This window comes from Agelaius tricolor, unplaced genomic scaffold (genome assembly GCF_023055355.1).
Source record: "Agelaius tricolor isolate 1412-34295 unplaced genomic scaffold, bAgeTri1.0.p SCAF_49, whole genome shotgun sequence".
NCBI classification, from domain to species: domain Eukaryota; kingdom Metazoa; phylum Chordata; class Aves; order Passeriformes; family Icteridae; genus Agelaius; species Agelaius tricolor.
Window position 1 is genome coordinate 1838173 of NW_027269309.1, and position 17713 is coordinate 1855885.

Consider the following 17713-nt stretch of genomic DNA (forward strand, 5'->3'; position numbering starts at 1 on the left):
TCTGTCCGGGCGGGCCGGTTCATTGGCGGCGTGTTCCCCGGCGCCGCTCGGGAACTACAGCCGGCGGCAGCGGCGGAGCGCGCGCCGGGATGGCGGCCCCCTTGGTGCTGGTGGTGCTGGCGGCCGTGACGGTGCGCGCCGCGCTCTACCGCTCCAGCCTCGCCGCCTTCATCGCCGAGCGGGTCGAGGTGGCGTCCCCGCTAAACGCCTGGAAGCGAGGTGAGGCCCGGCGAGCCCGGGCCGAGGCGCTGCTGGCCAGGCCGAGCCCCGCGGGGGCGGCGCGGAGGAGCCGGGGCGGCGAGACCCCTGAGCCGGGCGGGCAGGGCCTGATCCCGGCCAGGCGGCGGGCTAGAAGCGGCCCCGCGGTGCGGGCGCCCGGCTGCGCACCGGGCAGGGCCGGCCCGTGTTCGGCCGGGCCCGAACCAGGGCTGCACGAAAGGGCCCTGAGCAGCCGTGCCCGGGAGGAGCCCGCGGGTGCTCGGCGGCTCCGGGACCGGGAGGGCCACGCGGCTGGAGGCACAGGCCGGGGCTACAGCCGGGGTGCCACGGTTCGCAGCTGGCCGGGACACCGGTGGTGTCACACATGGGCACGAACGGGCGCGACCCGCCCAGCACAGAGCGCGGGGCTCCATCGGCCTCGGCTCCGCTGGCCCTGCACGGGCACCGTGTGGCCGTGAGAGTGCCGTGCACGGGCCCCGGTTCCCTTCCCTTGGTCAGCTGGTGTCCCACACGTTACCGGCCATTCATATTCTCTGCTGAAGGCTGAGTGAGGTCCTGGGTAATCGGGGCTTTTCAGTGATGTTCAGCTGTGTATCATCTGAGCCTGAGGAACCTTAATTTATTTTGAAGACTTCCCTTTGGTATTCAGTTATTATGCAGGTAAAATTATTTGCAGTTTTGGGGTGGAAAAGTGTGGGCAGAAGTAATAAAGTTCAAAAGTACAAGTGTATTTGATGACCTGAGGCCTCTGCTCCACAGTATATAGCACTTCATGCTTCCTGTGCTATTGAATCTTTCTAAATACCACCTTAGAGCATCAAGGTAGGTATCTAGATAGTAAAGGGGAAAAGTGGAATCATCTTGAAAAGTCTGGGCTGTCACCATACAGGAAGTTGATGGCAGCCAGAATCTATTTCTAATAGATTTCTATTTCTAACAGAAATATTTCTGTATCACTGAACTGAGCACCTCTTGTGTTTTCCTGCAGTGTCCTGCCTGTTTCCCTATGAACAAATGGGCCATTTCCCTTAGCTTCTTTTACTGCCTACTGTTCAGTCCAGGGAACCTCTGTGCTCAGGAGGGTGGAGATTCCTTGGAAAAGCACACACATGCATTGCAGGGCAAGCTGTAACTCCATGAGCACAAAGGAGCTGAATTAAGGCTATAAAATGTCAGGAAATTTCAACAGAGATAAAGCTTTTAGCTTTGCCTGGCAATATGTTTTCATTTCTGTTCTTCCCTTGTGATTTTGGACCTTTGAGGCCTCTCTACATCTAATGAGGAAAAACAGTTCAAGCTCTATATTATGTTGTGACTGTCCTCTTGAATTTAAGTATTTCTCCAGCATAGATGCCATGTGTCACTTAATAAGTTACTCAAAAGGAGGAGATATCATGCATGTGATTTATATGAAGTGCAAAAGATTTCATCTAGAACACTTTTAGCTGAAACAAATCAATAGGTGATGAGTGCCCATGCAGGAACATGCACAGAGCTGGGGTGAATCTGTTCTGGCTGGCTGTTGGCTCAGGGAGGTATGGTCTCACCCATTCTATGGGTGATATTCTTAGAGTGTCAGTATTTTGAAACTGCAGTTTTACCCTCAGGGGATCTCTGACTTCGCACATTCCAGGGTTCTAATGCAGGTGTTTTGTCTGTTTCAGTGGTCGAAGGATTAGCTCTGCTGGATTTAGGGGTCTCGCCATACTCTGGAGCTATTTTTCATGAGGTTGGTTGGTTTGCATGCTGGGTTTTAAATGTGATATTCCAGTGGCAGGGGTCTTAGTTTGGCTACTCAGGGCCTGGAGAAGGCTGGGGGCCTGTTTTGTCCCAGAGACTACAGAGAACCTTAAGTTGTATGGTTACACAGAGCAGTGGTTACACAGTAACCAGCACGAGGAAATCCAGATATTCCCTGTGCAGGAGCAGGCAGTGTCATATTTGTTAGTGCATAAAGAAACTCTGAGACAGGGGGACTCTGTAGTAAGTCAAATACTCTGCTCACATCCAGCTGTTCTGTCAGCACAAGCTGAAGCAGGGACAGTGTCACTGTGAGTCTGATAGGATTTACAAGGTATCAGCACCTGGAGTCTCTGCATTTGCAGAAATTCTAATACTAGCACAAGCATGCAGTTTATTTATTCCTCATCTTGAAAACACCTTTTTCCTACAAAAGCACTTAAGCACCTGTGGGGTTTTGTGCCCTTGAATGCCCTTGCTGACATGAGGGTACACTCATACATTGTGTGCCTGGGGTGAAGCAGGGATCTGGTATCCTCTGCAAACTGGATTCTTTCCAATAAATTCTATTTCTTTAGACATAATTTCTCCCAGACTGTGAAATATTCCCCCATACTTATTTAGACCATCACATAATTTTTAAACTTTTTAAAAAGAAATTTATTTTCTCACAGTGAAGGCTGATTTTGCAGCATGTAAATATCCAGACTAAGCTTTTGTGTGATGGGAATAATTCAGAAACATACTTTTCCTCTTACCTCAAAAGGGAAACCTCTAGGAGTAAGAGAATTATAGGATTATAACCCTACAGCTTTATGTTTTTAACATGCTTTCTTCTTTTTGCATTATGAAAGACACATCTAAACAGCAGGGGAACCAGCTATATAGGAAATCTTTCAAAAGTACCTGCAGACAACCTGAAAAATAAATTTTCTATAAGAAATTACTTTCTAAAGCTGGTCTTTGTACGCTTTCTATTGTAAGTCTACCACTATTGTAGTAGAAATAAAAAATTCCAGTAAAATACAATTTTCAGAGTTGATGGTGTCTTTTATAAAGTGCATTGAGGACTTTGCAAGGGAAAAGACCAGTAAGTGTGCTTTGATTAATCACTTTGCTCTGAAATACCAGTGTTGGAGTATAGACCAAAGGAAATTACCTTTGGAAGTGTCTAGTAGAACTGCTCAACTCTGGTAGTTTGTCTCATCAAATCACCAGTATTTCATCTGGGCAGTATTTAATATGTATTTCCCTTTTGCTCTTTCAGACCCCGCTGATAATCTATCTCTTTCACTTCCTAATTGAATACGCTGAACTGGTATTCATGGTAAGTGCTCATGGAAAGCTTCTCCTGAGAGGTCCCATTCAGGGAAATGCTGAGTGTGACGTTCTTTTTTCAGTCCTTCAGCCTCCCTGTAGCTCAAATTCCTGCTGAGCTCAGTTAATTAGAAAGGCAGCTTTGCCTGCACAAACCCACATTCAGAGTTTCCCCTTCTTGTACATATTTGTGGTGGTACCAGTTGTTGGTTGGTCTAGACTGAAGGCACTTGAGACAGTAGTTCATGTTTGGACTCAAGTGTTTATTATTTCTTATCAGTAAAACAGTCTCACTACTGAGAGTTCGGCAGCTTTTCATTAGAAGGCACAAAATGGCCAACAATCTCTTGTTGCAAGGTCTTCTAAGACTAAACTATCCAATTAAGAACTGACACCTAGATTATTTTCCCTTTTAACCCAATAACTGATCCCACAGAATCCACAATGGGGACTTTTCTGCCCAATTACAAAATGTCACCCAAACCCATGCAGAATAAGGAAGAAGAAGCATGAAGAAGAAACCCAGGACAACACCCTGTGCCCTCCATCTTGCTTCCATCCACAACATAGTAAAAATCCCAGAACCTAAATTTCTCACCAAGTGATACACCTACACTACTCTCGGTAATCTGTTTCACACTTTTGTGGATTCCAGTCTATTTTGAAGTCTAGGAAACTTTCTCCACGAATGAGGGTCAAAGTCAATGCTCCCCTGGGGGTCAGGGCACCCCAGAGCAGACAGAGAAATATTCCCTGTGTGCCCTGGGTTTCCGCACATATTCCTTCCTTTTTGTGAGTTCTTGCTTAGATAAGTATCCCCACACAGAAATAGGAAGGTGTCATTTTGTTTCGAATTTCAAAGGTTAACTCTTCCAGCTAACACAATACTGTGTCGCCCCAGCCTGATGCCTACCCTGCTGTTTCTGTCTGCCAAACCCCAGACAGGCAAGGAGCACAAATGGCTTTATCCCCCAAATATCTCTTGTAAATTGTTCTCAGAGTTCTTCTGCACAATTCAGAAGGACAGAGGTGCTGTAGCTGGCTGCACACAGCAGCCAGTGGAGCCTCAGTGCCCAGGTCCCTGCCAGGCAGGGCTTGTGCAGAGCCAGTGTGCCCTGTGCTGCTGCCTGGGCAGTCTGGGGCAGCTCAAGGCACTGTTATCCTACCCTGGTGGCCAGGTGGGCTCAGCCAGCTGGGCACTGCCCTAGTGTTGCTGTGCTCTCACTACACCAGTGAGTCTCTCTATTACTCTCATGTGCTGCTCTCCATGAACAATTTCTTTCCTCTTAATTCCCTATTCTCTTGTTTTGTGAATATAAATATTTTTATTCAGCTTGTGCCTTCAAGGTGAAGTGGTGTGTAAGAGCACTGTACAAATCAGCCTTTCAGGATTTTTAAAGCTTGTGTTTTGTTTCTCTGAGCTGAGTCAGATCAGAGCTCCTGTCAGTGCTGACCAATATATTTTTCTCCATTTGTTTGTTTTGCTTACAATCAGTCTGTCCCTTGCTTTTTTAGATAACTGATGTGCTAACTGCTGTTGCCCTTTACTTGGCAATCCAGGACTTCAACAAAGTTGTGGTAAGCTGACTTCCCAGTGTGGCTGGTCCTCTTCTCCCAGCAGATATAATTATCTTGGGCCAAAGAAAAGATGTGCCAGAGGATGTGGTGTCAAGTTCTTGTTGCAGTAAATCTGGTCATATTTTAATGATAAACAAACAGGACTGAATGTGGCAGACAACTGAGGCATTTTAAATTCTGTACTATTACAATGTCTGTAGCTACACACTGAGGTGATCACAGCAGTGTGATCACACAATCTTCTCCAGCCTGGGTGTTACACCTTGGAGAGGGTTTCTTTGCACCCGAGCATGAGGTAATACACAGACTAGAAATGTGTAAAGGAAGGAGTGAAACCTTCCAGCAGTTCTGAGGGGACATAGATCATTCTTTTGAGCATGGTGAAAGTCTGACATCAAATACTGCTTGCTCCCTTCAAATGATAAAGATGTGTATTTGGAGGTGAGTGATTCCTCCCAGCTCTCAAAGAACATTTTGTGTAAGCAGTGCTGTGCTCTTTGCAGTTCCAGAGGGGTGGGGATTAGGTATCAACATCAGCAGGGGACTACATTTTCTACAGTATCTCTGTGGTCTCCCACCAGGCTATGAGCTTGTTCCCTGTCCTCTGACTTTGAGGTTAAGGAAATAACCCAGGATAGAACTGCAGGCCTGTAAGAATTCCACATGTGAGTTACTTTGGTTGTTGAGAATTCACTGCTAGCATCTCTGTTCTTCTGTCTCACCATAACATAATTCAGTCAGTTCATATTTCAGATTTCTCTCTTGTCTCTATAGAGAGCCTCCTAAAACAAAAGAGATTGAAGAGAGATTTGTCATAGAAGTATCCATCTTTAAAACAACAAAGAGTGCATATGTGTGGGGTTTGGGTTTTCAGGGGCTTGTTTGTTGAACAGTGAATTTATAAAGTTAGCTTTTCATTAGAGGTCCAGAGAGGTGTTAGGAAGATTGAGTATTGGACTCTAGTGGGGTGAACTCACTGGTAGTTGTGTCAGGACATAGACACAGGTAATAAAGGAAGTTTAAACAAGTAGAAATTATCTACTTCCTCCTGACTGTCACTTCAGGTTTTAAGTGTTTGGGGAAAGATAGGAGTTTTTTGTTCTCTACGAGTCCTCACATAAGTTCTAGCTCACACCAGGGGCTTGAATATGCTCCACAGTAATAGAAACCCCAGGTAACTGGCTGAGTAATATGAAATAGAATTACACAAGTAGTACACAAAAATGGCTTTCCTGTTCTAACAGTCTTTGATCATTCTCCCTTGTTCAGTTCAAAAAGCAGAAGCTCCTAATAGAACTGGATAAATATGCACCAGATGTGGCTGAACTCATCCAGACACCCATGGAGATGCACTACATCCCCCTCAAGGTAGCACTATTGTAAGTATTGCTCCTGTAGGCTGCAGTGGGCTGCTTTGGTTCCTCAGCTGCCTTTGGGGTTTATTTGTCTCGTTTGGGCCTTCAAAAACTGGCAAAAGTTGGATTTCTTTCCCACAACAATTCTGAATTTCCTGTTGGCCCTGAATACTCAGTTTGAACATGAAAATCAGATGCATTTACATGTGCTTGTTGCTAACAAGTAAATGCACTCAGGCCCTTTGAGATGGGCTCAGCAGCAAGGTCATTATCTGGGTAACAAGAATGTTGAGTCAGCACAGATCACATTCCCATTTATGTTGCCTGTATGATAATGTTATCAAAATTGATCCTCTGCCTTCCAACTTTTTCAGAAAAGTTAGGAGAATTTCTCAGCAGCTGGACAAAACATCTGAGCGTGTGCTGAATATCACAACTTGAATATCCCAAATTTCACACTTTGAATATCCCAAATTGCTTATAACAGTTAAAAGATGTTTTGATGTTGTCATTTTATTAATTTTATGTCTTGGTGTTCTTCTATATACAAAACATTTTTTTTTAATTTCAGAAGGCTTCAACTAATATACAATCAAGGCGCCTACTGTTACAGATTTTTTTAAAATTGATATTTTGACACAAAGAAATTATCCAAATTGATCTGTATCAGAGAGAGTTCTCCATTAGATAAATTGCCATTTTTTTCTTATTTTCATATGAATTTTTTAAATGGCACAGTCCCTGTGGCCAGAAGGGTAAAGAGGGTAAATTTCAGACTGTTTTGTACATTGCCACAGCAAAGTTGGCATTAAATTGTACCTGTCCTGCTGTGAGCTGCCTTCTGGAAACACTGAAAAAGACAGACTGGGACTTGGAGATACAGGAAAATATAAGGAGAGAATTAGGAAATTGTTAGCCCTGTCTACTGACTCTGATGAGTAATTTAGTTATTGGCAAGGCTGATCATTACATTGTCATACTTACTGTATTGGTAGTCCTCCAAGCCTTTCTCTTTGCTCTGAACCTACTTAAATGAGATTATTGTAATTCTTATTTCCAAAAGGAGCTGGCATGCTTGCTAACTAAAGTGTGGCTGAATTCTGGAATGTAAAGTTGTTAAGAGTTTTTCTGTAATTCCAGTTAAAATGTGTCAGTCTTGCAAAGCTGGCTGGTCTTGTGCTCAGCTAGTGCCATGGTAAAGGTAAAGGCTTGCTCTGCCACAGCAGGAGGCTAGGATGTGGGAAACTCTGCTTATGTCTCAGATTTCTTTCCATCATGTTTTCTCCTTATTCCTCTTCAGAAGTAGCTGGTGTGAGTAGCAGAAAAAGTTTCCTTTGGACTCAATAATCCTAGATCTGACTGAATAAATGTATAATGCTTCTGCAAAGCAAGAAGCATTTTTGGTAGTCATTTTCTAGGCCAGAACTTGCATTTTGGACCTCTTCCCAATGTTTCATTTCTGTAGTGGGCTCCTTGTGGCCCCTGTGTCCAAGTCTGCAATTCAGAGGTCTGGTTTTTGCTTCAGATTGAAGAACCTGTTCAGCTGAATTAATTTGCTGATGAGAGGATCCCATCAAATGTAAATAAACTGAAAGAAAAGGCAAAGTGCACCTTTTTTTCCTTTGAACATCTCTTTAATTAGATGCTCCTTGGGATGTAACCTGAGCTTTGCTCTTTTTCAGCTACCTGTTAAACCCCTACACTGTGATGTCTTGTGTGGCAAAGTCCACCTGCGCCATCAACAACTCTGTCATTGCATTCTTCATTTTAGCTACAATAAAAGGTAACTCAGTGAAGCAAAAGGGTTCTTTATGACTTTTTAGAAAGATTAGAAATGTAGCAAAAAATAAATCCGGGAGGAGCTTTGCAGATAGGATTGCTACAAAGATCTCAGTGAAGCATGGCACAAACAGGACTGAAACAAGGTGAAAGTTCTACATGAATTTGTGACTTCAAAAGACTTTCTAGTCAAGTAAAGACTTACTTTCACCTCAGTGTACCCAAGAGTTTACACTAAAAACTGACTCCTTTTCCTGGTTGGCTTCAAATAGTTTTCTGTTCAGGAAGAAACATGTCTGTGTGTTGCAGAACAGAAGAGCTCTGTTGCTCTTCTTTTGCATGTGAATATGCACTTAAATGTCATACACAATTTATTTTCTAAGCTTATCCTTGAACTTTTATTCAAAAGCAGGCATTTGCCTGCAGCTATTATTTGGCTTTCCCTCGCAGGTGTAAACATGGTTTCAAATGAACTAATTAAGCTTTGGGGAAGCAGAAGCAGCAACCAAAGACCCAAAACAGCCCAGTGTACTAGATTTTGTCAGAATCAGTTTCATTCATTTTCTGCATAATGCCAGCTTTCTGTTTCTTTTGACTCCTCAGTGCTAAAATCTTTTAGCCTATATGATTTGTAATAGTCACCTAAGGTTTAAGGAGTTCTCTCTGCTGGATCAGAGGAAAGGTCAGTCTGGTCTTTTGTCTCCAGCAGGGCCCAGACCCAGGCACTGAAAAAAAAAAAAAAAAAAGCTGATATAGATGGTTTTTGTCTAAAGAAAGTTTTCCTATAATTATTGGCTAATTAAGTCAGGAGGTGTTTTAATTCAAAAGCATTTGCAATTGCAAACAAGTGGAGTCCATTTAGTTAAACTGATTTTTAACTGTTCACTGATACCCTGAGACCAAAACTTTGGTCATAGACAAAACTGTCTCGTGGTTTGTCCCTGACTGGAAGTGTAGCATTCTGGAGTTGAAGTGGGCAAAGAGAATATCAGGTTATAACTGTGATTTCTGGGAATCACTTACTTAGATCTGTGCAGAACAGAATACTGGATAAAACACAGGATAGGGAGGTTTCTGTCAGGAGAGTGTAGTTGAAGAGAGGAGAGGCTCATCACCAGGTAACCCTGCATTTTCCCTTTCAGAGGAGGAAGCAGAGAGGAGCTCTCTGAGTGTTTGCTGTCAGCAGAGGCACAGTGGTTCTGTGCCCTGGGTCAGGGCTCTTGCTGTCTGAGCTCTGTTTTTACAGAGGACTTCCATTGAGTCTGTAGCTATAACCAGGCTACTGCACTGGGTGCTTGCATTTTTTATTGTTTAACCTGAGATCTTTTGGACATTATTTCTGTTAATTGGCTGAGAATATTTCTGTTATTAGTTGAGAAATGTGAGTGGTCAACACTGAGACACTTCAAATAAAGCTGCCTCAATAAAGACATATATACATACAAAATCACTTGGAAAAGTTGTGCCAATCCTTTCTATGCCTCAGTTTTGGTATCAGTAAAGCAGAGCTAATGCTACTCCACTCCTTCAGTGCAGACTTTGCTTGCTCTCTTGCACACAGCTTTGCTGAGGCTGCAACACATTCTGGTGATGAGGTTATCCAGCAAGCCCAGTATGGCAGTTCTTACATGCAGATATGACTTAAGTGAATGCATTCCCATGCTTTAACAGCAGCTAGCATGGGCTTTATATAGACTGACTTATATGAATCTCTTTCTGTGTGTGAATGACAGGAGATATAAACCAGCCAGTGGTTTGTTCTTATGGAATGAGTCATTCTCCATTCAAAATGTCATTAACAAGAGGACACCCTGCAGGATACATTCTGCTAAAAATTCCTTTAAGGGGTGTCATGATACTTGTGAATCCCCTTCAGAGGCTTATGAGTTTCTTCCCATTTGGACTTGCTGTCTGTATGGCTGTTTATACTAAAAGTTCCTTATAAACTTTTTTTTTCTTTGCAGGTAGTGCCTTCCTCAGTGCTGTGTTCCTGGCCTTAGCAACATACCAATCACTCTACCCTCTCACACTGTTTGCTCCAGCACTGCTTTACCTTCTACAGGTAGTTGATTTCTAACTCTTGGTATCTGTTGCCTTCTTGTAGCTGTGCAGGGGCAGTCCTGGGGAGGGGAGTCAGACAAGGGCAGAGTTTCAGCAAAAGTGACTTCATGAGCCATGGCAAGTTTGAGCCCTGAATGGGAATGCCTGTGTTTGGAGAGAAGGGAGCAGGGAGTCTACAGAGCTGGGTGCTGTTTAGCTTGCCCAAAATAAGTGCTGTTCTTTTTGTTGTGTGGGCAGCAATGAAGGGCTCAGACCCAGAGAAGTTCAGAAATACTGGTTTGGGGTTTTAAGGCAAAAGGCATGTTCTGGCAAGAGGCTGGTTGTTCTTTCTCCCTCTCCATGAATCCCACCAGGGCTGCCCTTGCTAATTTTATCCTGCTTTGGCAGCAAGGTGAGGCTGAGATGCCAGCAGAGGCTCAGCTCACTTCACAGATCACTTTGTGATAATGTTTAGTATTTGAAATTCTTACAATTCTTACAAAATTCTGAATGCTGCTGCTGTACCTTTCACCAGTCTTTTTTGTTGCTTCTGATGGTGATGCTTATACCTTATCTTTACTTAACTAGCCTGTTCTCAAATCTCTGAGTTTCCAGACAGAATGGGAGTCAGTTCTAATTAATCTTCTTGCACTGACATGAATGTCTTTTACTTTTTTTCAGGAATTTTATTATTATTAGTCTTTACAGGAGAGCTCTGTAGTCAGTGTTGCTTTTTCAGTTTGATGAATTTTAGGAGAATTTTTATCTTCAATATTTTAGCCTCATTTGTTCTCTTTTAACTTTAGTCAAAGTAAATTGGGAGTGAAGTGCAAGCATTGTACTTTGAATTCACAAACAATAATACAACACAAACACAATAAGTGCTTTGATACGTGATTGCCTAATTTGCAACTTTTAAAGGCAGTCATGCCAGTGCGTGTCCTTTTATCTAAATTTGTAAATGAAGTTTCCTGCTTTTCTTTGTACAGAATTAAATCACTTTTCTCCTGCTCTTTTCAATCTGTCCTGCCAAAATTTCTGGTAATGTTGTTTACGTTGTCCCAGCAAGTGACATTAAGCCCACTACAACTGAGAAAACCCAGAGCCCACAGCAGCCAGGGCAGGTTTTCTGCACATCTCCTGTCACTGCAAATCCCAGGGCCAAATGGAAAAGCCACATCACTGACCTGGAGCTGCAGAGTGCTGAGCAATTCCCAAAGGTGTTGGCCCCTGGATGTATTTGTCTGTACACAGGCAGTCAGGGGACCTGGTGGAGTGGGATATCCCTGCCATGTGACAAGGACACGTGGCAGTGGCAGGACGTTGTCTGAGGATGCCAGCTTTCAGAGGGGCTCCTCTTTGCTTAGGAACTCAGTGGATGTCCTCTTGCCCTGATTTCAGCAGAGCAGGAGTGCCAGGCCAGGCCTGGTGCCACAGGCTGGAGGCTCTGGAGCAGGGCTTTCAGTCACCCTCTTTTTCTTCAAGAACATATTGAGCAAGAGGTCATTGGAAGAATTCTAAAAGCCAGCCTGGGTAATTCAGTGACTGAAGACACAGACATAACTAAAGCACAATCAAATTAATTCTTTGCCTCTGTATTCACACATAAAGTTTTGGGATGGCTGTCAGAAACAGACATAAATTTCCCAGGAGAGGAAGAAAAAGTATCAAAGAAGGTACCATTCAGCCAGAACAGGTGATCAAGTGGGGTCAGGCAGGAGAAGACAGGGACCAGTGCAGTATTGCAAACATCTGAGGTACCAGTGCACTATGAGGAGGGGTGTAAATCTTACACCTGTGTGTGTGCTCACATGGGGAACTCACTGCATGCAGAAATGACCAGCTTTGCTACTGTATTTTCAAACACAGCTCTGAGAGTGCAATGTGTGTGACTTAATTGGCCAGAGTGAAGAACAACAAGCAAATTGTGCTTGAAAGCTGCTCCTTCAAATGCCATAGTGCCAATGTTTAATCAATTTCATCAATTTGAAATGATGTTCTGAACACTCACACGTTTTTGTGGCTCTCCCCCTGCTGAGGTGCTTCTGTTTCTCTTTCAGCGCCAGTTCATACCTATCAAACTGAAAAGCAAAAGTTTCTGGCTCTACACCATGCAGTATGCATCCCTGTACCTGTGCAGCCTGGTGGTGATCATCTGCCTCTCCTTCTTCCTGCTCAACTCCTGGGATTTTATCCCATCTGTTTATGGGTTTATGTAAGTATAAGGATTCTTACTGATGGTTTTCTCTCCAGCCCCATCCAGCCCACACAGACTCTTTCTTGCCCATCACAGACGGGTGTGTGCTTGACCCAGGAAGTGTGTGCTCTGTGATTTACTGGCAATGCAATAAAAGAAGGAATATGTAGAGGAAAGCAGCCATTAGCCAGCTCCAATTTCTGTTAAATAAATAACAGCAAAACTTAAAGACAGGAGCTGTTTTCTACGGAGTGATTGGAAATGGATCTGGTTGTTAAGCTACCATGGCTGTGAGATATTCCTCTCTGGAGAAATGTCTACTTGAGAATGGTTTAAATCCTGCTGTGACATCAGGAAAGATTCCTCATCAGGATTTCAACCATGTTTTCATCCATTTGGTTTCTCTCATGGATTTACAATTAAGGACTTACATCCAGTAGCACACAATGATTAATTAATGCAACAGAAGCAGGGCAGGGAAGAACAACCATTCAAAAACTTACCACAACTTTCTTTTCAAATTTCAGCCTTTCTGTTCCAGACCTGACACCCAATATTGGCCTTTTCTGGTACTTCTTTGCAGAGATGTTTGAACACTTCAGTCTTTTCTTTGTATGTGTGTTTCAAATCAATGTGTTCTTCTACACCATTCCTTTGGCAATAAAGTTAAAGTAAGTATGAATGTATTTCTCTACCACTTTTTTTTTACTCTTAAGTTATCCAGTGGACACTTCTAAGGCTGAAGTTGGATGTCTTGACCTACAAGCCTGAAAAAGATTTTTAACAGGGCTTATCATCCTCATTTCCCATAGTTTCAGCTCTTCAGTTTCAGTTCCTCTTAAATAGTGACTTGGGCTCTGCAGTGGAACTCTGTGTTGCAAGCATCAACAGAGGCAGCAGAAATGGAGGCTGTACAAGTGCCAGCATAGTCAGAAAGCAAGAGCTGGCTGGAACTTCCAGCTCTTCATTTCTCTTCACAGAGAAAATGTGGAAACTTGGGGACTTTTCTATCTGACTTCATTGACTTCTTTCTGATAAAAACACCCATTAACACACCTGGATTCTCAGTGAGCTTGTCCTTTGGCTTACACTTGATAGATCAGGTGGACCAGAGGGTTAACTGGGCTTTGGGCTTCTCCAATTACCATCAGAGGGCAGGCGCTAATTGCTTCTGGTGAATAAGGCAGAGCTGGGAAGCACAGTGCAGGTGTAAATGTGCACTGAGGTTGCTGGGTGAGGGCTGTGGCAGATGTGCCTCCCCTGACCCTGCTGCTCTGCAGGGCAGCTCCATCCACCCCACCCAGCATTTGGAGCCTAGTCTGAAGAGAACAGGGCTGCAGGAGCTTCTTTGAGCCTGTCCTGCAGCACATCTGTGCCCTTGCTGATACTCATTTACAGTTTCCAGAGGCCCTACTGCATCCTCTTAGCCTTTGTTTTCCTTTCCAGGGAACACCCTGTGTTCTTCCTGTTTGTCCAGCTCGCCATCATTTCTATCTTCAAGTCCTATCCCACCGTGGGAGACGTTGCACTGTACATGGCCTTCCTTCCAGTCTGGAGCCACCTTTACAGATGTAAGTTCTTTGTGCTTGATTATTACTTATCTGGAATGTAAAAGGGCCTGCCAAGTAATTAAATTAAATGGTCACCACTAAACCCAACCAGACCCAAGTTCATAGGCTCTCATGGCCTCCATGGGGTGCCTAGAAGGAGGCTGGATTTTGGAGGCTTTTTCCTCTGGTGCTACAATCCCTAACATGTCTTTAGGACTTGGGTTGAAATTGGTCAAGGAGGGAATTCTCCCTTGTACCTTATCTTCCCCCTCTCTCCAACTTGTTCTGAAGATTATCTTTTTTATAAGAACCTTTTGCAGTCCTACATCCTCCAGATGCTCCACTCCCATTTAAGGCTGTGTAATTTGAACAGTGCTCCTGCATTTGGCGAGTCCCCCAGCCTTAAAGTGCTGAATCTTGCAGTTGTGCTTTGTTTTGTATCTGCTTGTTTGCTTAGAGTGAAAGTAACTGAGTTACTCCAAGCAGTTGTCCAGACTTTCTTAAATGCTTCAAAAAGACTCTCTTTATCTCCTGAAATCACAGAGAACTTCCTGTGGATTCTCAGGCTCAGTCTATAGAACCTGCTTCCGTGGGGAGATTTGGAGGTGTTGAGTTTTTCTGGCATTTCTTGTTTAAACCAACTGCTCTGACCAACCATGCCAGGTTGTCCAGGCCTTTCACTGCAGCCTTCTCCAAGCCAGGCCAAGTGTGTTCATGGACAGCTCACCTGCCTGTTGTAGGAGACATAATCAGGAGACCTGGAGACCATATGCTCTGTGGGTTTCAGACTCAGGAGAGCTGAGCTCACAGCAGCTGTGATGAAACAGGGCAGGAATCCCCAGGCTGGCCCTGAACACATCACAGCTGTAGCAGGTGATGAACTTCTTAAAGTGCTTGCTCAGCATAGTTCAGTTCCACATTCCAAACATGCAGGGGGAGGGACAATCATCTGTCACAGGCTCCCACCCTGCAGTGTGTGAACAGACCTTCTGAACAATAAATTTAAAATAGGTGGGAAAAGGTTTGGATGCAACAATGCTCCAAAACATCGTCTGCCCTCAACTGCAGGGTGGTGGGCATGGGCTGAGCTGCAGCCAAGCACAGCAGCACAAGTGTCAGGATGGATTACGGCACTGCTACCAAAGGACAGGCATAAGCACTTCACAGAAAACAGAACCTCTCCTGGCCTGGTAGTTCCCAGCTCTTTTAGACAAAGTTATGCTTGGTTTTTGTCCACCTGACACATACTCAGGCAGACTGCTGGGTTCTTGCACCTCCCCATGTCATGTGTCTGTCAGTGCATTTGGCCTGTATGACTTTCTTCCTTTTATGGTGCTTTCATTTCCTTGCCACCTCCCAGGAAAGTATCTTGTCCTATAACCCACAGATTCATTTTTTCCTTTGTCATTAGCTTGATGAGGCAAGGGATTAAACTGCTCTGCTTTCCAAATTGGGTGCTGCTGGCAAGGCCCCTTTGCAGGCTGCTGGTTACTGTAGTGTAGATACCAAAAAGCCAAAGTCATCCAAGAAAGTGTTTGGAAGCAGGATCTAGAAGGCAAGAGCTACAAATGGGGATTTCACACTGCAACAAAGGCAGAAGTATTTATTTTGAAGGGAAATATAGTGGATTTCTTATAACCACTATCCAAAAAGTTACTAAAGCAACCTGTGGAAGGTTATTGGAGGAAAGTATGTCTTGGCAAGTCCCTCTCGCCCCCTGCACACCCCAAATACCATTGCTGGTTGTGTGACCATGACTGCTCAGTAATACCTCATTTTAACAGCTGGTTTTCTTTTACAGTCCTCCGGAACATCTTCATCCTGTCATGTGTGCTCATTTTCTGCTCCTTCCTGTTCCCTGTTCTGTGGCATCTATGGATTTATGCAGGAAGTGCCAACTCCAATTTTTATTATGCCATCACATTGACTTTCAACATAGGGCAGGTCAGTAGAGTGAGGCAAATGAAGCTGCGCTGTGGGCAGGCTGCTGGAGGGGGTGGCCTGTCAGCAGCAGTGAATCCTGCAGGATGGGGCTAGCTCTCTGCATCCTGTGTGGTCCTGCATAGCAGCTTCCTGGCTCTCCTCCTGGATTCTGTCTGTTCCTCAACCCCTGACACACTAATGGGAAAGAGTTCTTGTGGTGTGAGCTGTGGCTTAACAACCCAACCCGGCCAACTGCAGGTTCTGTGCTCTGCTGCTGATGGCCAAGGAAAAGCATCCCAGTATGGCAGGGCCAAGCACAAGTGAATGGAGAAGGAGAGCTAAGAGGGGAAATGGAAAAACCTCAGGGCAGTAGCAGTGGGTCCAGGAAACAGACAAATGAGACCTGCCCATGCTCAAGGACATGGCACCAGTATTTCTGAGACGTGGCAGCACGTGCAGGGTCCCAGTGATGCCAGGACTTGCCCTCCCTGCCTTTACTGAGACCATTCTGGATACATGACTTCCACTGGCCTTAGGGAAAGCAGGGCTTAGCACCCTTGAAGGATGGAACTCAGTGTACACAGGTGCTACAACCTTTTTTAAGTCCTTTCTCTTCTCTGTGCTGCTTGTCATGTACCTGAGCCCTGGGGCAGTTTGACGTGTGGGTGAGCAGAACGTTCATTTCATGTTAAAGCTGCCTTTAGTTTGAATGTGCCTCAGCCATTTATGCTTGTCTGCTTCTCCTAAAGCCAGGGGAATGCTTTGGCCAGGGGCAAAAAATCACCTACTCTTACCCTTGATTAATGGGGAAAACACTTATTTGGTAAAACCAAAAGAGGCTGCACAGGTTGAGAGGGAGAATAGAGATTCTGCTAAGAGGGACTGATAGAAAACTGGGAATGGTTCATTACAGGTCCTATGTAATGAAAGGAATAGTAAAACTTTAACTAGAAATAGCAGCTGTTGATATTCTAAGAGGGTTTTATTTCCTACCTGAGAAAGTCATAGCAGGTCCTGCAAGGTCTTGTGCTCTGTGTAAAGGCAGACAGCAAGTCTCTTGTCTGATTTCCTTGTGAGAAAATCTAGCCCTCATCCCCACCTCAGCTCTTTCTTTTCCCATTTAGATATCTGCAGAGAAGCTTAGGTAAAGGTAAACCAGCTGCGCTGACAGAGCCTGTCAGCAGTGCAGCAAAGCGAGCAGATCATGGCTGTTTGGGCTGACCCTCTCCCTGGGTCTGTTCTCCTTCACACTTTCTCCCCTGACCTCAGCAGTCTGCAGCCCCATTTCTCTTTCCCCTGCTCTGCACCTGCTCCTCCATCCCCTCCTCTCCTGCCATTGAGCCTCTGCAGCAGCTGCTGTGTTTTTCTGTGCTGTATTGCACAGTAACCCCGGCAGGCTCTGACTGTCCCTCCCTCTGTGCCCTTGGTCACCTGAGGTACACAGCAGTGCTTAGTGCCAAAGGGATGCTTTAAGTGGCATCTGCACTAGGACATGAGGACAATAACTACCAGCTTGGGCTGGCACTGAAAAGGTTTTCCACTCTAGTTACCTGCTCCTGTTTCCAGATGGGGGAAGGCATCAGTCCTGTGGGAAGGTCACACTTCAAGAGGCTAAGTGACAAATGGCACTACTGAGCCAGCAGGTCCCTGCCACAGCCCAGTCTGCCCCAGCAGTGGCAGCTTCCCAAGGCTGCAGCTTTAGAGAATCCACTGTCACCCATTCCTGCCATCTCAAGGCCCCAGGAGTGGGAACAGTCTCACCATGTGCCTCAGTACAGCCAGATGTGTCCTGGCTCAGGGCAGAGTGGCTGGGAAGGCCCTGGGGGTGCTGCTCAACAGCAGCTGAACAAGAGCCTGGTGTGCCCAGGTGGGCAAGGGACCACTGACACCTGGCCTGTACAGCCATGGGGTGGCAGCAGGACCAGGGCAGTGACTGTCACCTGTGCTGGGCACTGGTGAGGCACCTCAAGAGCTGTGTCCAGTTCTGAGCATCTCTGCCCAGGAAGGACATTACA

The 17713-nt window shown here is 45.0% G+C and overlaps 1 protein-coding gene across 2 annotated transcripts in view; it reads left to right on the forward strand.

Moving 5' to 3' along the window:
- PIGU (phosphatidylinositol glycan anchor biosynthesis class U) overlaps positions 1-17713 on the forward strand; it is a 19976-nt gene continuing 2263 nt past the window's right edge. Inside the window, exons 1-11 of one of the 2 annotated variants that reach the window (XM_071455407.1) lie at positions 1-219; positions 1884-1948; positions 3227-3286; positions 4792-4854; positions 6124-6233; positions 7892-7992; positions 9953-10050; positions 12089-12243; positions 12753-12896; positions 13672-13796; positions 15577-15719. In XM_071455407.1, coding sequence (XP_071311508.1) covers positions 90-219; positions 1884-1948; positions 3227-3286; positions 4792-4854; positions 6124-6233; positions 7892-7992; positions 9953-10050; positions 12089-12243; positions 12753-12896; positions 13672-13796; positions 15577-15719 — 1194 coding nt within the window. In that variant the 5' untranslated portion in view covers positions 1-89. The remainder of the gene's footprint in view (positions 220-1883; positions 1949-3226; positions 3287-4791; positions 4855-6123; positions 6234-7891; positions 7993-9952; positions 10051-12088; positions 12244-12752; positions 12897-13671; positions 13797-15576; positions 15720-17713) is intronic. The other variant, XM_071455408.1, reaches the window with a different exon arrangement.